General features: G+C 39.4%; 1 protein-coding gene across 3 annotated transcripts in view; it reads left to right on the forward strand.

Moving 5' to 3' along the window:
• Positions 1–25,819, forward strand: part of RPTOR (regulatory associated protein of MTOR complex 1) — a 376,730-nt gene that overhangs the window by 310,890 nt on the left and 40,021 nt on the right. For all 3 annotated transcript variants that reach the window (XM_026701786.2, XM_026701785.2, XM_087924955.1), the window contains 4 exons: positions 15,603–15,708; positions 17,081–17,195; positions 17,522–17,646; positions 20,751–20,855. In XM_026701786.2, coding sequence (XP_026557571.1) covers positions 15,603–15,708; positions 17,081–17,195; positions 17,522–17,646; positions 20,751–20,855 — 451 coding nt within the window. The remainder of the gene's footprint in view (positions 1–15,602; positions 15,709–17,080; positions 17,196–17,521; positions 17,647–20,750; positions 20,856–25,819) is intronic.

A 25,819-nucleotide genomic window follows, 5' to 3' on the forward strand; every position in this document is an offset into this window, starting at 1 on the left:
ACTGTGACAGCCGCCGCTGCCTTGCTCCCTTCTCTTTCTTCGCCTCCCCTCCCTTCGCCAGCAGGAGCGTGCGCGCCTGCTGCCACCGCTGCCGCTCCTGAGGCCGGCTGGGGCGGGCAAATAAACAAGGCAGCTGCTCTGTCTTCTTTTTCCCTCAGCGAAGCGCCGCCACTTTCCGCTGCCGCCGCCACCTGCGATGGGTGAGGAGGCGGAGGCGGAGGCGCCTGAAATGTTCCAATTTGCTCGTCCGAGCAAAGCGCGAGCACTGCGTCTCCCTATATGAAGTGCCCCACCAACGCAGGCAGCACCATATCCAGGCATGCAACAAAGTACTTCCTAACGACAAGCCCCTCCCATTTCACATGTTTAAAAAGGGCCTTAATTTGGGGGGAGGGGCTTAATTTGATTTTATGCCAATAAATCATGCTGGGGCTTCCTATTGGTGGAGGCTGTATTGTTGGAGAAACATGGTATTATTGGGGCCCCAGTCATGATTGCAAAGCCAAAGTTTCAATGCCTTGCCATATCAGCAGGGTCAAGGCACCTCTGATCTCCGAGGGACTGATATTCCAGAGGACCACAGCTCTCTTCTTGGGCTCCACCAGATGGCAATGGTTTGGATTCAATCTTGGAAAGAGTATGCAGGAGTATGAGTGTAGAAGCCATATTCAACTATTTAAAGCAGTTGCATCTGTTCTTGGGAATGGCTGCCACTGCCACAAATAATAAATAGGTTTCATATTCCTGGTTTGATGAAAGGCTGATCAGCATAAATGGATTTCTGTCTTGGGCTCATCATCTGATTCATTTGTTTTTATTCTAGGGTGCCTCTTTGCTGTTTGGCCACTGTACCTTTTGGGGTTCACATCATCATTTGGAAATAAACTCTCTATCCCATTCCCTTCAGCTTTTTAGGCAATGACCATATTTCAGAAGGTCATTTGTGAGAGAAGTCTTTTGTAAAAGTAAAATAAAGACCTCTCAGCAGTCTGCCTATTATTTTTAGGAAGACTAAACCTTATCTTGCTGTTATATTGATTATCACAGCAGCACTTTATTTTCAGTTAATAGAAATAATGTAGTTTGCATTTGATGCTCCAACATATATTACAGGGGCAAATTTTGCCAGAGAGGGATAAGGAAAAAAGACCAAGAATCAATCAGTATGAAGCACTGGAGTATATAACTATTACATAAAGAAACAACTATGACTCTAGAGGGCATTTGGCTCATAATGACACAATCTGCAGTATTTTAAAAACACATTTTAATTTTTAAGAATGACTTTTATATTTTTATAATAATTATTTTTCTATTTGTTAGTTGTTTTCATGCTGTCTGGAGTCACTTTTGGTTAGATAGGGGGCCATATAAGTGTGATAAATGCATAAATAAATTTGCAAACCTGGTTTTCCCTTTTGTAATATTAATCACCAAAGCAATCGCTTAAGTAATAAATAGTTGGTACTTCAGTCACAAAACATACATAAATAATTTTCTCCTAATGCCCATGACTATTGTCTGCATCAAATGAAACATTTGGAAATGTTAGTAATTTGGAATGTTTGCAAGTTTTAAGCCTTTGGGACCCCTGCAAATCTTTTTGGACAAACTTTGTTTCCATATCTAAAGAATAGTATCTTAACAATTTTTAAAGGAAAAAAAAAGAGTAATAATGGTTATTTTAACATTTGAAATGGGCAATATATAAACTCCCAATGGTAATTAAAAGCATTTGTCTGCTTTCTGAAAATAGCTTTTCACCAGAGTAGTACCTTATTAATCTATTAAATCACTCCAGACTCCTAATCAAAATGCATGCTTTTGAGCACATTGTCTATATGTGAGTGCTTGAGTGCTTAACAAAACAGGGACTTAAACATATCTGCAGTGCTTTAAATTTCTTAAATTACAATGTTGTTAAATAGAGATGTTTTTTTCCAGCAGTATAATGTAGAGAAGAAAAAGTATTATGTTATGAAGCCTGTAAGTTTATCTCCTTAGAATATGGAACTTTTTCTACAACCCCTAATAAACATCTGCTTGAATCTACAAAATTATTTTAAGCAAATTTCCTTCCCATTCGTTCCCACTGCCACATTTCAAGATTACCACACTTTATTTTAACTTCTGTTCTCTTTTTGGTCCTGTTCTGAACTGTTGTGTTCTTGGTTATATTTGCTGAAACCAAGAAATGTTAATGTTTGGACATTTAGTCTTTCTGCTGTTCCATGCTCTGAGATTATGCAGTTAACGCTACATAATGATATGTCTTTTTCAATCTTATAAATATTAATTGAATCACATCTAAAGAAATATATATATATTATTTAGCATCCCTGAATGAATGTGTGTGTGTAAGCAAGCCCAGTTTGTTCTACCAAACAATTACATTGCAATATACTGTACATGCTCAAAAAATGCACAAAGGAGCTGCCTAGTGAAATATGCTACTTAAGCCATTTGAGACATGTTGAAAGAAACCGAGAATTTTAAAATAGTACAGATAAGTGTGTATTTGCCTTGCTCTTTGGGTTATCATTTTTAAACTACCATTGGAAATTCTTTATTTTCTAATTCAATACCTGATTATTCTTGATTTTTTTCCCTTTAGAGTAAAATCACAGTCTCTGATATGTCCTTCTGTGTTGCATTTGATTAAAAAACAGATACTTTTATATGAGAAATTGAGGGTTCCCCAAATACATAAAAGGCTATATTTAGTGTTGTCTAAGCAATAACCAGGTTATTTTGGTCTATTCTTTAACACTTAAAAAGAGAACCACAACTACAGAGATAGCTTTCGGGACTCGGGTCTCCTACATCTCCTGAACTTCATTTTGTTATTTTGCTTCCTCTCCTCACTCCCTTGTCAAATATCACCTTGTCAAATGTCACCTCTCTTTTTCAGCAAGCAGTGCACTAATGATGTTTCTTTTATACTCTTCTTTGTTTATCATGAATGAGGCATAATGGCTCATTGGTTAAAACCCACTGACCTTGTCAGATTCAAAACTGACAGCCTGGGTTTGAGATCCAAGTGCCACATGATGGGGTGAGCTCCCTTACTTGCCACCGCTTCTACCCATGTAGCAGTTCAAAAGCATGCAAATGTGGGTAGATAAATAAGTACCACTTTGGTGAGAAGTTAACAGTGTTCCATGCACCTTTGGCATAGAATCGTGCTGACCACATGACCACAGAAAGAGTTTTTGGAAAGCACTGGCCCCCATGGCTAAAAAATTGAGATGAACAGCGGCCCCTAGAGTTGGATACAACTGGACATGGGAAATCTTTACCTTTTCTTTATTGTGATTGTGTGTCTGCAAGTGTGCCTAGTGTCATATGGCAGCTTGTGAATGAGTCCTTCAGTTCTGTTGATGATCCTGGCAGCCTCTTTTTGGATCAGGAGCTTCATCCTGAGACTGGTGAATGAAAAGAGGTGTTGCCAAGGCTCTGCCTACAACTCCCTGTTTTGCTTTCTGCCTAATCAAAGGCATGGGTTCTGGTTCAGCTGCCGCATATCAGCCACTTGATTGGCCAAGGGGAGGAGACAGAATCTTCTTCAAACAAGTCAGATGGACAGACAAACATAGGCTGAAAGGTATCCAAAGGAAATGCTTTAAGGAGGGCTGCTTCCTTGTGACCCAGCTTGTACTTTCCTCTCATAAGAATGAATAAAGCCAACTCCAAGACTTGTCTGACTTACTTTGAACTCAGAAGTTAGGCAGGATCAAACCTGATTAGTACAGGTAATCCTCAAGTTACAACCATTCGAAGTTACGCAATAAGCCCCCCCCCCCCCCAAGTGTTTATGACAAAGTCCCAAAATTAAAAATGTTGCAGGACCATGGCATCGTTCGCCCTGACCACAGAGGCACTGCGACATTCACTTTACTTCCCCCTCCCCTTGAGGGAAAGGAGAGCAGGACGATTTCCCTTCCAGCCTACCCTGTCAGCTTGCAAATGCTTTTCTCACCAAGAGTAAAAGGTTCTGGGGGCTGTGATCTTGCATGATTTCAGGCACCCATTCTCTGCAAAAGTGGATGGGTGAGTCCAGCACGGCAGAATGGGAGGGGGGGGAAGCATGAGGTATTTCAGTGGGTTGGGGAGGCCTTGGGTGACCTATTCCATCACTAGGTATCGTTCCCCCCCGCATGGCCTTCCCCACCCTGAGATACCTCGTGCACTTAATGACCCGTGCATTCAATTAGCGAATGCGTGGACAAAAGCTGGCAGTGAACATGTTCCAGTTATGTGATTCATTCTTATGAATCTTCAAATTATGAATGTAATGGGCAGGCTCCATTACATTCGTAACTCAACGATTACCTGTATTTGGCTATCAGGAAATACCAAAATTATAGATTAGACTGGATCATTGAAATAGCATCCCCCAAGAGACAATAGCAAATGACTTCCATATGGTTGTTTGACTCTGGAGCCTAGTTTGACTCTGGAGTTGTTTGACTCTGGAGCCTAGTTTTATTTATATATATCTAGATATAACATATACTGCAGAAACCAGGATGGCATCAGAAATGGCACATTCTTTAATAATGTTCTATAAAATAATTTTTAAAATGTATTATAATTTAATACTGAATGTATGAAATAAAGTCTGAATTGTTTGGCAATCAAGGAAGAAAATTATCATATGCTATCCTTTTTGGTTATGCTGTTTTTCATATAACTATAAATTCACATGCATGAATACCACATTCTTTTAATCCAAAATGTTCTTTCTTTCTCCTGCAAATACACACTTGGTTTATGAAGAAATAAAGACTTTTTCCTGCCTTCTGGGAATGTTAATTAATTGCATTAACACAATGCTGAAATGTAAGCTAAATATCAATAGACAAGTGGTTTAGGTTATTTCGTGCCAGCTATGTAGTAGCAAATGTAGCAGTTGAAAAAGTGTTGAAGGAGAGGAGGGCATCGGATTTTTGTCAAGGTTTTCTTTTTTTGCACAGGGACTGATAGGATTGTAAATCATCAGCTTGATTCAGAAATCAATCTGGCTATGATATATTGACTCAATCAAACTTTTTATCAGACAAAAGGCATTCATCCTTTTTGCTGGGTAGACTTGTAATTTATACTTGCAAGCATGCTCATTAAATCAAACCTGCTTTCACCACCACCTCCGGAGTTCTGAAAATACTTAAAACTGAACTTGGAATTACATAAGCTGTTGTTCAGGTCTAAGAACAGATTCCAAGATCTGTTCTTTGAAAATTAGACCAAGTGTGACTGTTTCCAACACACTCCTTATGGAAAAGAACGTAGAGAAACATTCTTAAAGCATCCATAAACATAGTTGAAGAGTCCTTGGTGCTCTCTGAGCTAGTAGCACTGATGGTTACCTAGTTTGGATAATGAAACGTCCACAAGAAAGCCAGAAAGTCAGAGAGCACTAAAGACCCCTCATTTCAACCCTGAGCTACAAATATTCTCCTTTATTAATAAACATGTTTATTCTTTAACATTGTGATGGTTGTGGCCCAAAGGAATTCTAAGAGGTGAACTGTATAACACTTTGGATTGAAGGCAGAAAGATCCTTTGCACTAAGTAATAGCAGAGTAGAATCCAAGTAGTGAATCATTGGAGGTCACAAACTTCCTTTCCCAGAAATATTTTACTTTGTGTAGCAGCTTAGTAGTTAGTGCAGTCACCATCTGCCTTCCAAGGCATCTTCTCCTCTAACCCAAATATGGAGATAGACACAGACTCCACAGCCTGAGGACCTTACTAGCAAGTAGGAGAAATTTTTTTGATAAAAATGAATTGAATTCTGTATGCCATTTTCCGGCTCTGTCTGTAGCACTGAGATATGTGACTAGGGAAATCATTGCTACCCCTTTGAAAATCAGCTCAACCTTGCAGGGAATAATTAGTTCAGAGTTATCAGTGTTATAAATCCAGGGGGGGGGGGATGTGTGTTTGTGTGTGTACAGAAAAAAAATGAAGGCATAAATATTCCTTTTAAACGAAGTCTTGTACAAAACATAATCGGTGTTGGAGAAATTAAATATACAATGCTGCTAAAACTAATACAGAACTAATACATAGAAAAAAAGACTGAGCAAGTTAAAAGAAGCTGTTGGGTTGTGTCCAAGTAAGAGAGTCAGTGGACTTACAAAGAGAACATAAACCTCAAAAGCAATAAAGATCCTGATTATTATACACATTCCAAGTTTTAAAAAAATGTCTTATGTCCAATATTTTTAGCTAAATCCTTATTCCTTAGGGAGAAACTGATCACTGCAGCAGTTTGCTTCCATAGATGTTCCATATTTTTGTAGATTCCCCCCTCCCCTGCCCTTTTATCAGAGACTCAAAAGAACAAAGCTGTTTCTTCTTTTCCACCTCAGTACTCAGCTTAATTTTGGACGGTTGTATAGTTTTTGCATATGCTTTGTGTTCTTTAATCTCACAACATTTTCCACCTTCTTTGGGGATATGCTGTATGCATACTTTGGCTATATTATATTAAGGTTTGTTTAAAGTGATTATATATTCCAAACACGTCGTTTCATTTTTGTGAGGTTCTTTTTTTTTCCTGTTCTCTTGCAATACATTGGGATTTTTAGAACAATTTAAAAAAAAAATCCCCCCTCACTCTAATTCTTTCCTTTCCACGTAGCTGGTTGGAATGTTTTCTCCTGTTGCTCCTCTGATGGAAAGTAACAAAACCTCTTTTTTTCTCCAATAGAAAAAAGAGAATTGAGGCAATCTTATTCTGTATGTATAAAATTATTCTCAGCCATTCCTCAAACTTAGCGAAGATATGCAGTGGGTATGTCTGAACCAGCAGCTTGGTGTCTGGCTTGGGTGGAGGAGTGGCAGGCAGACAATGAAGGTGTGTGAAAGATTGTGAGGAGGCTGGAAAAGCCATAGCAGAAATACTAGATATAAACAGCCAAAAGATCGGAGGACGGGGCGGGGCTTCATAGTTGGTTTCTTAAATGGCAACTCAGTCCAGGTGGCAAGAATCAGAACCACAGAATCCCAGGGCAGGTCTTCCAGTTTTTAATCCAACCTTTTGGCCAAGGCAGGTGACCTTAAACCATGATGGCTAACCTTTTTGGGCTCCTGTGCCAAAAACTGTGTGTGCGCTTGCACTAGCACCCAGAAAGCAATATGTGTAGGGGGGGCATGCCGCCTACACATGTTTGGTTTACACACAAACATTTCAAAGCATGTTTTTACCTCCAGTTCAAACAGTTGCAGTGCTGCGATCAGGAATATAAAGTGTTAAGGAAAAAAGCTTTGGAAGAAACAGATTTGACACTGGGAATCAGTACAGTGATTCCTATAAAGTGATTTGTTGCTGCAACTGATAAATCTACTGCCTGTCACTATTTCCTCAGCCTTCTCTGATTGTTTTCATCTTGATCTGGGTAAAGAACAGAACAGCTTCATTAGCTTTTACATGAGACAGCTCGGTAGATGTCTTTTTCTCAATTGTAATTGGTTTCTTTCTGAATGGAGGCCAAAAAGTATTAGAAATCTGCAGTTTATCATAATCCTAATCATCTAGCACTATTCCAAAACGCCCACACACTTCTGGGAAACCCATATCGGAAAGAATAGAACAAAAGCTTATATTTCATTTATCACAGACAGGCTTTTTTAAAGACTGAAGGAAGCATAGGCGAGGCGAATGTAGCATGAGCAAAGCCCTACTGGCAGACCCACAGTCTGTGAGGTAGGCTAAGCTCATAAGAAGCCACAAAGGCAGTTGGCCTTTTCCAACAATGGATGTAAGGTGAGTTAGAACTCTGTTTAGCCATCTGTACTAAGCCAGATGGTTCTTTGTCATGTCATTTAAGCCAGTAACTTCACTGTACCTCAGCAGAGTGAACACCATGTGCTAATTAGACTTTGAATGAAGAATGTTTTCTCTTAAATCTCCTGCGTCAGTTTTGCCGGATGGCCCTCAGTTCCAATATAATATGTGAGGAAGAAACATTTGTCTCTCTCCTCATTTTTTTATTTGCTTTATAAATCTCACTTTAATCATCAGGTTTCTCCCCCCACCCCACCCACAACTAAAAAGTCCCAAATATTTTAATCTTTAATCACAAAAGAAATATTTCTGCATCAGGGAATCTGGCCAGATTATTTATTTTTTAATTTAATTTTATTTATTTTGTTAAACTCAGTGTTTGATTGAATCAACAGAGCCCCTCTCTTGGCTTTTCATTTCCTTATCTACACCTTAATTGTCTCCAAATGGTCCACAGATGAGGTTTTTTTTTCTCTGCAGCTAGGATAAAATGCTGCATCTGTCTTAAGAAGATGTCTGATAGTGCATCCTAATTTGGAGTACAAAAAGGCTTTTAAAAAAATCCAGCCACTTATTTATTAATTAGAGGTGTGTGAGTGTGTTATTACATTAGCTGAAAAGAAGTTGTTGAAAATGGAAGAATAGCCAAAGGGTACAGCTGACTGACTGCTTAGCTGATAAAAAGACTGGATGCCTTTGAAGATTAGACTGGATTAGATTAGATAAGATTGGCCCATTGCTTGGTGGATTAGATCAGCCATTGCTTAGGAGAGAGCCTGCTTCTTTTATCAAACTGAACTCTTGAACATCTGAATTGAAGCTACATGTGTTCAACCTACCTGGAGGGCATCAAACTGCAGATGGCAGTGAAGGCCAACAATTCACTTTCTAAAAACATTTGCCCCTGCAAGGCATGTAGATTTCCTTTTGTTTGTGAATGTATAGTTTGATTTTCATTTTTTCAGAGCAATAAAGCTAAGGTACCTATTAGCATGATTTATTTTGAAGAAGGAGCGGGATACTTTCGTAGTCCAGTTTTATTAGGAATATATAAATCAAGAAGAAGCTTAATAGTCTACAGCAGGGGTGTCAAACTCAATTTCATTGAGGGCTGCATCAGGGTTTTGTTTGGTGGGGGGGATGGCCAGCTCAACATCTCTCAAGTCAGGGGCAACTGTGATGGCCTGAGTGCTCTGCCAGCAAAAATGGACCCCCTGAGTACCACCTGTGGCCCTCCCTAGCTCCATTTTTGCTGCAAAGAGACTGTGGGCCGGTCCTTTACTATTTCCAGGGCAGCCCTGCGGGCCAGATCTAAGTACCCCGGGGGGCCTAATCTGACCCCTGGGCCTTGAGTTTGACACCCTGGTCTACAGGTAGTCCTTGACTTATGACCGCAATTGAGCCCAACATTTCTGTTGCCAAGTAAGGCAGTTGTTAAGTGAATAACTGCAGTTGTTAACATGTTAGTAACATGGTTGTTGAGTAAATTTGGCTTCCCCATTGACTTTGCCTGTCAGAAGATGACAACACGAACCTGGGACACTGCAACCATTATAAATATGAGTCAATTGGCAAGTATTTAAATTTTGATCGCGTGGCCATGGGGATGACACAATGGCCGTAAGTGTGAAAAATGGTCATAAGTCACTTTTTTTTAGTACTATTGTAATTTTGAATGGTTGTAAGTCAAAGACTACCTATATTTTCTTCTCCCAACCTCTGGATTTGTTAACTGATCACAGCCAACCCACCTGCCCTTCTTAGATGACTTGATCTATTTTTCTTCCATCCTTTTGTTTCTTCCTTTGCTTTTGCATTTTAAAACCCTTCCAACCTTTTCTGTCCCTTCTTTTTCCTTCTGTGTTGTATTTAATTCCTCCTCCAATTATATAGCTGCTCAGTCTCAGGTTTTAAGTGTTATTTGTTTACTGTCCTCCAGCTCTGTTCACAATCACCTTTTCCTTGTCAATTTATGTTTTTTCCCCATGAGTGTTGCTCTGCCTCTGTACCCCTCATTTCTTGCTGGCCTCCTCTGATTGCAGCTTAAAGTCATTTACTTTCTTGATACCACCTTTGCATATCTTCTTCTAATACATTGCTGTAAAATGAGGTATTCATTAAAGTATAACGTTTCTCTACTTGAATACGTTTTGATGCATTTTAACTTGAGATTGGTTATTCCATGATGTGCTGCTGGCTGTTGGTTGTTCCCCGTGTAATAAGCCTTAAATTATTGCAAAAAAACAAAAACAAACCCCACCTGCTGGAGAAAAAAAAATTAAAAATCAGTTATCTAACAAAGTAATTTCTGTTATGATTTGTTTGAAGAAGATGGGCTGCCCAAGAAGCAATTTGCATAGTAATATGATTGGACTTGGATTGATTATATTTTTACTGGGTAGGTTGGGTCCATGTGATACGAGTTTGATGATTATCCTCAATTATGTAGAATTCTAGAGAGAAAAAATCTTCAAGGTCGTTCATTTAAATTCTTTCCTTGATTCAAAATCTGCAATTCAGGATGTTGCCACAGTATTCTTGGCAGATGGCTGTCCAGCCTGGACCTCATTCAAATATTTTAAATTGTTAGAATGCTTCCACTAATATTTAGCCCACATTTGCTTTCCTGACCTTTGAAGCAACAGAGAGCAGTTATTTTTCTATTTAATATGTCTTGAATGGACTAAATGCTGATGACTAATCTAAATTATTTCACTTAAAGTCTTTTGTGAGGTATAGCCCTTTTTTCTCAACAAAGTTAAAAAGAAACCACTTCTGATTTTTTAATAACAACAAAATCAAATCTGTCTGGGTGCCATATTGGTTTCCAGGTTACACCGGCTTTCTTTTCAGCAAAATGTTCATCATGTCATGAATAATAATTTCAAAAGAGATGGGCATGAAAGCAGAAGAGCTTAATTTGAATATTTGTCTTTGAAAACAGCAAGCCTAATTAGAATAATCAAAGACAGCGTTCTCTTATCTTCTTCCTCAAAAATTATTATTTCATTAAAATGTGTATTTTCATGCCAACAATGCAGCTGCATATTTCTTTCAGAACACTTCCAAATCCTTGATCAGAACCAGCTTTGATGGTGCTGATAAAAGCCATGAGGTTTGCATATTTGATGCCCTGGGTCAGTAGAGAAAGCTGTTGATGACTGAGTGATGGATTTGGGTTGAGCTTTGTTTTAATTTATTTTAAAAAAATAGTTGTAAACTACTGTTGTTGCAAAATGCGGGCGGTTTTAAGAACTGAAAGAAGGATTCTTTCAGCTAAAATAGAAATGCTTGCAGTTGGAAAGCTACCTGATTAAGCTATCCTTTAATCAGTAGGACCATCATTTATAGAAACTAGTTTTAATGAGCAAGTTAGTGTGGCAGATCTCTACACCAAGTGGTTTCAAGCAAATTCTGTCATAAGAAAGAGTACCAATTTTATAGATCAAAGAGATTTGGGTAAGCTACTCTTGCCAGAAGCCTTTTCTTTTTCAGCCGATGTGTTTTCCTTATTTCATCTCCAGATTTAGATGGTTTTTGCTGACGTTTTTAAACGTTAACATTAAAAGTAGATTTATGTTAATTATGTGGTGTTCACTGAATTTTAATCAGGCAGGTTGGCTATGTAGCATCAAGCAGAACTGGACGCATACAAAAGAATTTCCCCCTCCTCAATAAGAGTATCCATTTGAACTAATGGCAATAGGAAATAATCAAGTGAGGCCACATATGGCAGCAGTTTTGCGAGTCATGCCATGGTGGTAACCAAACCAGAACCATTCAGAGTCACATTACTAATTGATCGTTTCATTCGTTCATTGAATTTCTGTAGCCCCCCCAACTCAACCAAGTGATTCTAGGCGGCTTACAGCCCTAAAATTGTAAAACCGTTTAAGCATTAAAAGAGTAAAAACACCCACAAAATACATAAGTACAACCAGCAGCTGTGATGATTAATCAGCTAATGGTAAAACCAAGTAACAGGACCCTCACACATTCTGAGCCCCAGGCCCAGGTACATAGCCAAGTTTTTAAAGCTTTGCAAAAAATCAACAGGGTTGGAGCCAGTCTAATCTCTAAGGCGGAAATGTTCCATAAGGCAGGGGCTACAGCAGAGAAAGCCCACCTTCTACTTTCAACCAATCAACAACAGCTGACAGGGTCTGCAGCATGCCTAGTTTGCTTAGTTGGATTTGACAAGTAGAAAAGCTTGGGAAAAGATGGTCTTTCAGTTAGTCTGGTCCAAAAAGATATGGGGCTATAAAGGGTGAGTGAATATATTACTCTTGTTTGAACCAGACAGGGAACTGCTACAATTTCTCTCTAAATTCCTTCCTTCTTTTTTCTTCCCCATTTAGAATGACTCTATGGAGGCTGCACTATCAAATTTAATTTCATATTATAATCAACCTTTTTCCATTAAATAAAAACTAAAAAAGACTATTTAAAAAGGACAGAAAAATCACAAAGCGTATCATGTTTCAAAACTTCATTATGCTTTAAAATGTGAATTTTGCATGAAAAATTATTTTAAAAGAATACAATCAATATCTCATCAATAACCTTATAAAACAGCATAGAAGGAGATAGCTCTCCATCTCACCAATCCCCTGAAGGCAGAAACATTACCTAAGTAATGTGCTATGATAGTTGCCTAGGATTAGAACTGAGGGAATACTAATGAATTGACCTAGCATAAAAGCCCGTCAATATGTCAACTATATGGTATGGGAAAGGTGGGTGGCAGAAGCAAAGAATCCTGCATACAAACAACTGAAAACTGAATTCCTTTTCCTTGTACATCTGAATCCCAGATACATTATCTGATTCTTTCTTTAAAGGGTTCTAAAAACAATATGATAACAAGTTCAGGACATCAATTTATTTATTTTATCTTGATTTATATCCCATCTTCATTATTTTTGCAAATAACTCAAGGCAGTGAACATATCTAATACCTCTCCCTATTTTCCGTGCAACAACCCTATGAGATGGACCAGGCTGAGAAAAAGTGACTGGCCCAATATCACTCAGCTGGCTTTCATGGCTAAGGCAGTACTAGAACTCACCATCTCCCAGATTCTAGCCTGGTACCTTAACCACTAGATCAAACAGATTTTCTTCAGGTTCCTTTACACATAGATTGAAATTTGTCTTATGAACTTAAAGGGCCTAAATCAGCTTGTATGTAGATAAATTTCAGCCAAAGATTGAGGAAATGTAGCACCATATTTGATACACATTAGAACAGGGGTCCTCAGCCCCTGAACCATAGACTGCTAGTGTCCTGCAGCCCGTTGGGATCCAAGCCAGTGAAGCTTCATTTTCACATGTGTGGATTTAGGTTGCGAGCACAAAACCATTTCCTCCCACCGCCAAAGCCACCGCCAGTCCAGGAATCAAAAATGATTGGGGACCCCTTCATTTGAGAACTAGAAAAACAAAACATATGAGAACACATATGAGTTCATGTCCTTTGTAAGAGCAAATTTGTATTTTGCACCATCAGATTTATTTCATAACATTTATGGCACCAAGCGCATTTTAGCCTAGTATAGGGGAAAAAATAGTAACAACCACACTTCTCTAAGGCCCCTCAATCTGGGAAAAACTTTCTCCTGGTAATGTTTGGAAGACTACTACCAAACAGTTAAAGTGGTTCACATATTTAATTACATTTCTTTCTAATTGTGACCTCTCGGATTTTTCCACTGCAGAGAGGGTGGCTATGCCATTTCTGTTCAAAAAGAAAAAGTAAAAACTATTGATATTTGTTAATTGTGTAATTAATTGGTTTACATTTAATTATAATTATACTTTATGAAGCATTCTGATTATTGTTAGTTACCTTGAAACAGCTGACTGGCAAAGGGGAAATCATCCACGAGTTTCTATAAAAAAATTGTAATGAAAGCTTGTTTATTCAAGGGAAGGGAATTTTTCATTCTCCTCCTCCCCAGAATGTTTTAATTCTATCAGGATTTGAGAACAATATTTTGTGTTATTTTTGCAAGTAGACTGCAAAGCATCTTTTGCTCTCAGCATGCTGATTCTACTAGCTGTGGTTTTAAAGTAGAAAATGTAACCCTGTTTTTCCAACTACTGTATTTCCAGTTGTGCAAAAAGAAACCACAGAATTCCCCCCACGGGATTATCTGCAATCATCTGCTACACCTTCTGCATTTATGTTTCCCTGAGAAATGCTTCACGGTGCCATGTATTTGAAAAGAATAATGGAAAAATCCCATTCTCTTCTTTTAAATGGAAGAAAGCTTTAGAGACCAACATTAAAATGGCTCAATGCCTTTGTCAATTTATGCAGGCAGCCACTAGATTCAAACAGATCTGCTATAATAAGTCATTTATATAAGCGTCCTCAATTTACATGGCTCTTTAAAAATAACAGAAGGCTCACTCTCTCTTCATATGAGAACTTACAGCCAGAAAGAGACATGCTGCAAGGCTTGGACCTTATTAAGCTGTAGCTTTTAAAATATTAGATGATGAATCACATGATTTACAAATCCTGGGCTTAAAAAATGCATTTTTAAAGAGCTGTTCCCTACTGAGAAGATTCTAATTCTGACATTATTAGTTTGTAGAGTTTGTATTCATGCAGTGCATCTTTTATTTTCCTACTTCCCTGCAATTTTCAAGGGAAAATGTCACTTTCCTTAGGCTTAGTAAAAAATAATTACCTGCGAAAATAATGTAGAGGTGCTATATTCAGCAGGTTCTGACCAGTTATGGAGAACCGGTAGCAGAAATTTTGAGTAGTTCAGAGAACTGGCAAATACCACCTCTGAGTGGAGATTTTACAGTATCCTTCCCCTGCCATGCCCACCAAACCACACCCACAGAACCGGTAGTAAAAAATTTTGAATCCCACCACTGAAGTAATGTATAATAATTTATATTAATTGATTAAAAAGCACTGCACAGGCTTTGATTAGCCTGGAACTAAACCATTTATAATATTAGACTCCAAAGGTGACACATGTTTAAGTGCACAAAACCATCTGCCTGTTACTGCTCTTAGTCAAGCCAAACTGAAGAATCTCCTCCAAGCAGAAATAAAGAAGGGAATGAACATATTATTTATTAGCTTTATAGTAGATCTCATCTTTTTTTTGTATGACAGACATGTTCAAGGCTTCTATTTCCTCACAACAACTCTGTGGGGTGGGTGGTGCTGAGGAAGAGTGACTGATCCAATGTTACCCAGCTGGTTACCATTCCTAAGGAATGAACTCATGGTTTCTCAGGTTCTAGTCCAGCTACTTAGCCAGTACACCTGGGGTGTGTGGTGGCTTACATGGTTAGGATGCTGGGTTGGAGGTTAGCAAGCCCATGTTTGAAATCTGGGTGCTGCTGCGTGGCGGGTAAGCTCCTCTCATTTGGTCCAACTCCTTGACGGGAACATAAAAGGAGCTCCCACAGACGTCCTCTGGGGCAATGGTGATGTCACTGGTTAATCCTTTCAACTTGGAAGCACTTTAAGTGCCTCTGACACAAACGGGATGGGGGACCAGTACAGTAAACCACCTCAGAAATTAAAGTGGAGTGGCTTTCACACATCCACGGCTATTTATTTTTATTTATTTGTTAAATTTATTTGCCGCCTGTCTTACTGTGCGGGCTACTCTAAGCGGCTTACAATAATGAAAAAGAAAATGAAAGGACTAAAATAATAGAACACTAAAATAAACAATGAAAAAGAGCACAATGAGAATATATACCAAGTCTCTGCCTTTGTTTTGTTTTGTAATTGCACTGCTCTCCTATCTTTTCATAACTACTTGATAGATTCCTGAAGAGCATGATTTGGAGAGCCAGATCCGCAAAGAGAGGGAGTGGCGATTTCTGCGCAATGCTAGAGTCCGAAAGCAAGCACAGAAAATTATTCAAAAAGGTAATTTCCCCCCTTTCTTCTTGTCTTTTCTGATGCCCCAAAGGAAAAAAAAAATGGCCATTTTTTTCCATTATGAGTATGTGCTCCATCCTGCTTCAACAATGCACCCTTGAGCCTCAGTACTAATCATTGATCTTTGGTGCCAGCCTGGCTAATCTGATTATGTGCTCCCCAGACATTTGGCATACTATTCTATGAAGATAAAGTAGAAGTTACATCTGAATTACAAGAAAGGAAGTTGCAAGCTAAATGACAATTTTTCCCACTGCTGCTAAAAGGCAGAATTAAAATATGATAATGTCCCTAATGCTTTCAAGGTTTTCTGCAGTTTCTTATGTACCGGCATTCTTTACCTTTATAGATTCCTCCCACCCCCAACTGATTCAAGTCTATTCTGTGCTTTATTGAAAAGTCACATGGTTTCTTTATAACTCTTTAGGTATTTGCAAATTATTGTTTAAGAACCAACATTATTTGAGGTCCTTGCATCTTGCTGATGTAACCCCCTAAATTTTGCATAGCAATGGTTAGACGTGACATTTGAAAAATAATAAGAAATATATTGTGTTAATAATAAGAATAGTGAGTCAGAGGGAGTGAATATGTGTTGCTCACCTACATTTTGAGCACGACACAAGATGTTTTTTTTTTTTACGAGGAATTAGAGAGAGTGGGTGCTTTCCCATCTTGAATTATCAGCTGGAGAAAGATTAGTGCAAAATATTAATCTGAGAGAGATGATCTGTCTCTTACATGTAGCTCAGTTCTTCGGTAATTGAAGTGACCTCATTCATCATCACTGGTTTGGAAGGGGGTTTTTTTGGAGGTAGTGTCTTTCTACTATGCTTACTATTTGTCCCCCCTCCTTTCTTTTTCTGCGCATAAGGGTTTTTCATGGCAAAAACTTGTTTTTGTTGTGAGCCAGTCCTCATCCTTAAGACCTTTTAGCCTTTTGTTTTTATTTTTTAATGGGTCAGTTTCAATCTTTTAGTAACATCTGTTTATGATACCTGTCTGCTTATTTTGCCTGACACACAAATGATGTATTAATCAATTTGTTCAGAGATTTTAAATTCTAGATTTCTCAGGTGAGGAACTGCAAGCAATAGGAGAAATCTGACTTTCAGTCAGGAAACATACATATAATGCTAAAGTACATTAGATGTACGATTTCTGGATCATGGTTTCATTTTTTGACTGGATGAAAATAAATTAATCTATCTGGAGGAAAATGGAAGGGCTGTGTTATTTTGAGGAGTTTTCCTATGCTATAGCTTAGAGGGTGGTTTTTTTTTTTTTTTTTGTAAAATAAACAATGCCCAATTAGTTTATAAGAGACTGATGCTAATATTCTTTCTGAAATACTTTTTAGGTATTTCAAGACTAGATGATCAAATCTTTCTGAACAGGAACCCTGGCATGCCTTCCGTAGTCAAGTTTCACCCATTCACCCCATGCACAGCCGTGGCTGACAAAGATAGCATCTGGTAAAAATACTGATTTTAAAGTCATACAATCTTATTTGATCTGGTGCCTTCTTGCTCCTGAGGGAAAGCCTTATAAAACTACAGTATAATCTTGGCTGTATAGATTTTCTATACAGAGTTTCAAATTTATTATTCTTTCTGCAAAAGCTGAAAATACAATGAAAACATATTAATCAAAAATATTAAGCACTTGGGGGGAGGAGCAAGCTATTTGATTTGCAGCCATTCGATAGGATGATATCCTGGATTTGTAAAGCCAGGTTGATTAATGGATTCCACTATATTTAATTTAATTTGTTCTTGCTTTTTTTCCCTTCTTTTCCCAGTTTTTGGGATTGGGAAAAAGGGGAAAAGTTGGACTATTTTCACAATGGAAACCCACGTTACACTAGGATCACTGCCATGGAATATCTGAATGGACAAGACTGTTCTCTACTCCTGACTGCTACAGGTTGGTATATTATTTTTATGTAAAAGCAGATAATAGAACTAAGAAGAATCAAAAGTTTTATCTGCCTCATCATCTTACTGATTCATTCAATCTTAGACACAATATCTCTCTGTTTATTTGTTTCAACACATTCTGCTAGCCAACTTTTGAGTCATCCCCCGAGCTGTTGTCACACAGCAAACTATGGTAATCATGTAAAAACGATCCAATGAGTGTTTTACTATTTTCTTCACCTATCCTCATTTCTTCTCAAGTATGTAAAACATGTTGAAAGTAGGCAGGAGAAGGTCTATATTAGATTCTCTTCCATAATCATCCTCCTGACAGTAATTGCACAAATTCACATCATGTCATACCTTGCCTCATACTTTCTGTTGGTATGGCAGTTCCAGAACATTCCCCCTCTGGGACTAATGTGAATTACCTGAAGCCCAAAAGCCACATCCACCCCTTGGGTGTAGCTGTTGAAGACCAACAAAAGGTTTTTTTTAACCAGATTGTAATTTGTAATGTGAAAGAAGGGGATAATTATTAAATATGTGTCTAGAAAATAATTCTTTTGATTATATTTAATTATACTCTAAATCAGAAAATAGCCCTCCTGCCACTTTTTACAATGCATCCCTTGACAGCTATTCAAAGACCAGATGGGTCGTCCAGACTAGAAGAGGTTGTACAAGACTTCAGGGTAGGTTAGCCAGAAAAATAAGCTTTTCTAGTTTTAAAGAAAAATATATCCAGGAATATTTCATTATATAGCAATTTCCTTCATCTTAACCTCCTGAAACAGCATTATTATTATGAACACATTATTTACAGGGGAGATACTGTGTTTCTCCAACAATGCGACCTCCCACAATAGGAAGACCCAGCATGTTTTCTAGGCATAAAATCAAATTAAGCCCCTCCTCCCAAATTTAGGTCTATTTTAAAACATGCAAAATGGGGGGAAGGGTGGGGGGACTTGCCGTTAGGAGCGCCCCGCAGGCAACAATTCTGCGCCACCAGCTGCTCCTAATGGGCGATCATGGCAGAGTGCGGAGACCTCCCTACTCGTGCCAAGCACCTTTGCAGCAGACCCAAGACCTTCAGCGCCTGCTGCTGTTGATTTCCCTTCTGCCCATGCCGCCGCTGCGTTTGGAGCTGCCACTGCCATTTGGAGCTGCCGCTTCTGCATTTGGAGCTGCCGTTTCCACATTTGGAGCACTGCTGCTGTTTGGAGCTGCCGCTTCCACATTTGGAGCTGCTGCTGCATTTGGAGCTGCCGCTTCCACGTTTGGAACCCCACCACTGTTTGGAGCACTGCCTCTGTTTGGAGTTGCCATTTCTGCATTTGGAGCTGCTGCCGCGTTTGGAGCACTGCCGCTGTTTGGAGCACCATCGCCATTTGGAGCACCGCTGCCACTCCAAACGCGGAAGTGGCAGCTCCAAACATGACGGCAGTGCTCCAAATGGCGGCGGCACTCCAAATGGCAGCAACACTCCAAACACGGAAGCGACAGCTCCAAACGTGACGGCGGAATGGGTAGAAGAGAAAGCAACAGCGGCGGGTGCCAAAGGTCTTGGGTCTGCAGCAAAGGTGTTTGGTGGGACAGCCTAGCCGTTTTTTCAGGGCTCAAAAAGATATAAGACCCAGCCTTATTTTATGAGAAACACGGTATTACCTAAGCATATCCTTCTCATAGCCCTTATTTCTATTAAGAGCATGATTACATAGCATAAGCAAGGCACAGGTATTCCGATGATTGCTGTGAGGTCTTGGATATATAAATGAAAGAGTATTCCCAGTCCTAGAAAATAGATTATATTCAATTAAGGGGAAATTGTATTTTTTTAAGTTATCCATTTAAAGATTTGCAATGTGAAGTTCTTTTGAAAATGATTAAGCGCCTGGTTTTTAGTTCTTCATTTTCCGTGCAGGCAATCTTCATCTTTCCTTAGATAATAATCTAAGAATGTTTCCAATAGGGTAGAGATACTCTGGGTAGTTCCAGGTGTGCTGTATGAAGAACCTAGATGTTGATTTTTATCACAGGGGTTCCTGCTAGCATTATGCTGTTCTTGGAAAGAAACGTGGCCACTTCTGGATCCAGAGCCCTCTTAAATATGCTTTTTGATAGCTGACCTTACTAATCCCCTCCATATAGTTCAGATACATTTGGGTATAAGTGTGGGTCCAAAACATGCAGCTCTTCCAGGCTAAAAAAAATCCCAGTAGATCTCCCTCTTCCCCTGCCCAGAAAGGCACTGTCAGCTAGCCAAGATTTAGAAAGGACTCATTTACTCCTTCATTCCCTCCCCTGCTTTCATGGGCTTCTTCTGCCCAAGTCTATATCTAAGATAATTGCAAAGTTCTTCTGAAAGCAATGACCTTATAAAGCAGGGGTGTCAAACTCAAAGCCCATGGGCCAGATCTGGCCTGTGGGGTGCTTAGATCTGGCCCACAGGGCCTCCCTAGAAACAGCGAAGGAGAAGCCCGCAGTGCCTCTGCCAGTGAAAACAGAGCTTGGGAGGGCCGCAGGCAGTCCTCTTGAGCTCCATTTTTGCTGGCAGTGGGTTTCAGAAGGCTGTTTCAGCCGAAAACAGAGCTCGGGACTCCGTTTTCACTGACAGAGCACTCAGGCCGCCACAGGCGCCCCCAACATGAGTGATGTCGAGCAGGCCACACACCCCTGGCCATGCCCCCCACCCCAAGATCAAAGACAATCCTGATGTGGCCCTTATTGAAATTGAGTTTGACAGCCCAGTTATAAAATATGACCTACCTGGATTTACAAGACCATCAGTCAGCTAAATATACACCCACAGAAAACCTATTCTCATGAGCCATGTTTTTCCAATTTCATAATGGAGGTGTGTATGGAAGGTGAAATCTCTCTGTTTTTTGAATGGCCACAATGAAGTGTCATTCAGGAAACATTACTGGACAATGCAGAGATGAAAACCATTTTAGAAGAGGTTAAAGTAAAAATAGGAATGGGTGGTTTCCTAGAAGACAAATAATTACTATCCCTACTTTAATCAAACCTTGTAGCCCTAAACAACAACCTGCAATATTGCAATATTATATTGCTTTGTATGGTTTTTTTTGTCCTATCTTCAAGATGATGGTGCTATAAGAGTGTGGAAGAACTTTGCTGACCTGGAGAAGAATCCAGAGATGGTAACAGCCTGGCAGGGTTTGTCAGACATGCTACCTACAACCCGTGGTAAGTATGACCATAGCACTCTTTTCTGAATGTGAACTATAACAATAATTAGTCTTGGTCTGAAGTGAGGCTGGGTAATCTGGAGCTGTCTTCTTTGCTTCTGCTTTCAGTAGTATCTTGTAATTAGACTTTTGGCTGCCATGAACTGACATGTTAAGAGATTTCTTCCCAGCCATAGTTTCAGAAAATTATAAACACGGGCCTAAAGATGCTACTTGTGGAATAGATAGAGAGGGTTTAGTAACGTGAATCAGGACTAAAGTTGTGTTCCCTCCTCCTGCACTATACTGGTTTTCCTATCAGTGGAGGTCAGGTCTAACTTTTTGCTTCTTGAGAAAGAGTCATAGAGAGCTGCACTGAGCACTGCCCTTCTTGAACTTCTCACAGCAGTTGGTTATCTCCTTCCAATTTGGGGTTTATCCAGAACCTCACCTCTTGCTGCTGTTCTGTTTATTTGCTGATTCTTCCTTGACCCAGCTTTGCATGCTTCCCATATCACTTTGCTTAGCCCGCTTTGACTTCAGCACCTAGAGTACCGCTTCAGTCTTTCCTGCCATTACTTGGGGGGAAAGGGAAGGAGAAGAAAATAGGAAAAGTCACAATCAGGGTCTTTTACAAGTAGCATAAATGGTCCCAGCATGGTAAGGGCTCTGGCAAAGCTAGATGTCAACAAGAGACTTGTCACTATACATATTTGATGGAGACAAGTTCACACACACACACACACACACACACACACAAGCCTGTCTCAAATATTTTAATAGAAAGGTGTTTGCTCTGCTTTCAAGACATGAGGATTCATTAAGGCACTGACAGTTCCTATTTCTGAGCTGATACATCTCTGCCCTAAGGATTGAGCATTGCATCTTTGAAAATCTCCTGTTGCTATACTACTACTTTGCTAACCTCTTAACATATTTGCGCTAACACAGCCAGTAATCAGTAATGATTTGACATGTCAATATAAAACAACCATGCCCTTTGAACTTTATGGTTTGAACACTTACAGAAGTAACATCTACATATTTTTCTTTAATGTCACCTTCCCTCACACTGCCCTGGTTTTCCTGCATAATGTGATTCAAGCTACTGATAGAAATCCACATAAAATATCTCACTTAGATCTAAAAAAACACTAACAATCAATTCTTGGCTTTTACCATACAAATCCTGAATTGCTCAAACAGTCGGAAAGCAGAGGTCCGTTTGCGGTAAACCCAGCTTTCTATAACATGCCTCTCCATTTTTGCAGAACATGGAGTCCTAAAAGGCACATTTTAGGCATCTGGCAAAAAATGCTCCATTTAAAAGGCTATTTGTCAGTAGCCAAGCAAAGATTGCATTGTGTTGTAAACAGAAGAGTTCTAGGCTCAGATCTTGCTGATCTTTTAGCATCTTCCCATCTCTGAAATGATCATTAAATAAATAATAAGTTGTATCTTGTCTAAGGCATCTATATAATCCCCACGCATTCAGTTACTGTACATTTCAGTTAATTTTATTAGCAGTGTTTGACATTGCCAAAAGAACAGTTCCTGCAAATTCAGTTTATTCTTGTGCAGTTTATTTAAAAATTTAAACTAAGTAAAAAAAAAAGGCAATCACCAAACCATTAAAGGAATATACAGTTAAAATGCAGGAGGAAATGATTTTGTTAGTTGCCTGGGTCACTCTTAAATAGAAAGACTAATCACAGTATAGTACAAATTCATCTAGTGATAGAGACAGAAACACACACACAAACACACAAAAACCAGCCTTCAGTAGCTGCCCTAGAGCAGGGCTCTCCAACCTTGGCAACTTTAAGACTTGTGGACTTTAACTCCCAGAGTTCCTCAGCCAGCAAAGCTGGGAGTTGAAGTCCACAAGTCTTAAAGTTGCCAAGGTTGGAGACCCCTGCCCTAGAGCATCCTGGCTACAAGTTTATAAGAGATAAAGTCCCATGTATTTGGAGGGTGCAAAACTGGGAGCTACTATAAGACATGTTTTGCTCTAGAAGAGTTAAGATATAACAGAAACTGATTTTGCAATGTTTAAAACTGATAGTCCAATCCTATAAAAATATGCAAGCCATGTTCACCATTATTTTAAAACACTGAAAAGTGTGGGATCTTACATGAAGAAATACTATCTTCTGAGATGTCAGAAATACTGTTTTTTAGTCTGTGTAGTTCCTTTTAAGAAGGTGCAGATACTATAATTGTAAGGGGCAATATGGAATATACTGCTTGTATAATATTTTCAGTTCTAATGTTAGTAGTCAATTAGCTAAATAAAATCAGAATCTGAGCTATCTTTTGGATAACAGATCTGACAGAAAGTGCCGTTTTCAGAAATTGACTTTAAATATTAACAACCACTTAAAGAGTTCCTTCTTATGCTTATGAGTTACCGCATTAAAAATAGTCCAAGGCCAAAGGGAAATCATATTCCTTTGATACAGTTCAGTAAATATGCATAAGCAGATGTTATTTTAATCCTGGGGCTCCAGCATAAAGATTGGGGGCCAATGCAGTCAAATTTAGTTGTATCTTTGGACTTTGCTTGTGTCTGCTTCTGCAGTTCATTAATAAGAGACAAGAAAATACTGACCAGATGACAATTGTGTAGTGTGACACCATCATATCACAAAATGTTCCGGCTTTATTCCAGAGAAAATGCACACATATTATATTGAGTTAAGTGTAATAGAACCCAGTCAACCTGTTGGCATCAAATATAGCCATGAATCCAATAAGTTAGCAGTAGTTAACTTTATTTTATCAACAGTTGATTCCTCAAGAATTTGCTCCCAAAAATAAAAGCATTGAATCCCCTGATAATCTGGGATAAAAAGGTTCTTATTTTCCTTTGACCATCTCATTTCCCCTAGCACCAATTAAGAGAGGGCACACAATAATTACATGGTTTGTCATGTCTGATCCCCCCCCTGCCCCATCTCATGGCTTCCTAACAAATGCAACACGTTCAGATGAATAAAAGCTCTAGTGGGGTTATGCGTTTACGAGAAAAATCATTTATCTTCTGTTTCAACTCTTGCTGCTATGGGGGAAATGAATGGGCTAGGTCAGTGGCCCCCAACTTTTGGGGCACCAGGGACCGGTACCGTGCGGAGAAGTTTTTCAGCGAACTGCAGGGTATGTGGTTTCATGTGCTGCCTGCATCCCACGGACGGGGCTTCACTTGTTTGCGCAGCCCTGTTTTGGCATGCCATGATCCGGTGCCAGACCACAAACCAGAGGTTGGGAATCCCTGGGCTAAGTAAAGCAAAATCTAAACAGTACCAAGAAGCAAAACGGATTAAATTAGCCCTCTACAGAAATGAGATAAGGTAGGTAGTCCTCAACTTATGACCGTAATTGACCCCAAAATTTCTATTCCTAAGCGAGGCAGCAGTTAAGTGAGTTGTGCCTCATTATCTTTTTACCACAGTTGCCAAGCGAATCGGTGCAGTTATTAAGTGAATCCTGTGGCCGTTAAGCAAATCTGGCTTCCCCCGTTGACTGCTAGTCAGAAGCCAGCTGGGAAGGTTATGTGATCACATGACACTGGGACAGTACAACTGTCATTGATACATGCCAGCTGTCAAGCACCTAACATGATGCTACAAGAGCCCTGAAATGGCCGCAATCACTTTTTTCAGCGCTGTCACTAAGCAAATGGTTGTAACTCAGAGGACTACCTGTTCTTGAAAGAATGCTGCTTCTGTTGTGGATCGTAATATGCCTGTGGCCCCAATGTTTAGTTGCACTTCCTTCGTATGTGGCCAGTGAAATTATTCCAACAGCCTCGGCTTTTGCTTTCCTTCATCTTGGTTCTACCCTCCTTATTTGATGAGTGAGCTGCTTGATGAAAAGTAGGTCACTGACCTCACAAGGGATTTGAGGGAACAACAAGAGCAGGTGACACTCTTAGGGGAGTGCCCTTCCTCTAATGACCTTCTTGTGCACTTTTCCTCATTTGTGGTGAATCAGCTGGAAGGAAAGCAACATTATAATATAGTGCAATTCTTTTGTTCTGGAAAAATATAAGAGGAGTCCAAAGGATTTTAGTTCTATACTAACCTCATAACACCGAGACAAATAGATCCCCTCTACTTTTAACAAAAAATAAATGTGCCCTTGCCCGGCTTATTTGGATTTATCAGATGAATGCAATTGTCCTACATAGAAGAAGAATAAGAGCAAATTGGAATTGCTTATCATCTAGCGTTTTGATTTATGTAAAACATCCCACCATAATATGACACTGAAAGAAAGGATCCTAAATGCAATGAAGAAGGAGAGGCTGCTCAGGGTCTCTATACAATATGTTATGAACTAACTCCAGTTTAATCTTGAACTGATCAATTGAGCTTAAAACTAACTCGGGTTGTAATAAAAGCATTGAGAAATAAATGCGAACACCACCATAAATTGTATGTACACATCATGTCCTGAAAAAAATTCTTGACTGCTCTAATTCAGTATTTTCAATGGAGCAATGAAGCCAAAGCAAATGACTAGAACTAGAACTCGTCTCAAAAAAGTTCCTAATTAGATCTTATTAACACAGGTAGTTCTTGACTTATGATGATTCGTTTAGCAACTATTTGAAGTCATGATGGCTCTGAACAAATTGTGGTTATGACCAGTCCTCAGAGTTCTGGCTGTCCCAGCAACCCCATGGTCATGTGATCATGATCTGGGTATGTGGCAACCAACTTGCACTTACAACTGGTTGCAGCATCTTATGATCATATATGATCACCATTTGTGGTCTTCTCAGCAGCTTTCCCAGAAAGTCAATGGGAAAGCCAGGAGGGAGATCACAAAATTCTGGGGTAAGTTTCCTCTACCCAGCCCCTCTATGCTTGCACCACACCAGCCATTTGGGCACCCCTGCATACTGTCTCCAAGTCTCGCCACTTGTATACCTTCCCTAAGCTTCACCATGCCTTCCTCAAACACTCTCATGCACTTTCT

The sequence above is a fragment of the Pseudonaja textilis genome, chromosome 2, assembly GCF_049901715.1.
Source record: "Pseudonaja textilis isolate UNSWEBS1 chromosome 2, rPseTex1.2, whole genome shotgun sequence".
NCBI lineage: Eukaryota > Metazoa > Chordata > Lepidosauria > Squamata > Elapidae > Pseudonaja > Pseudonaja textilis.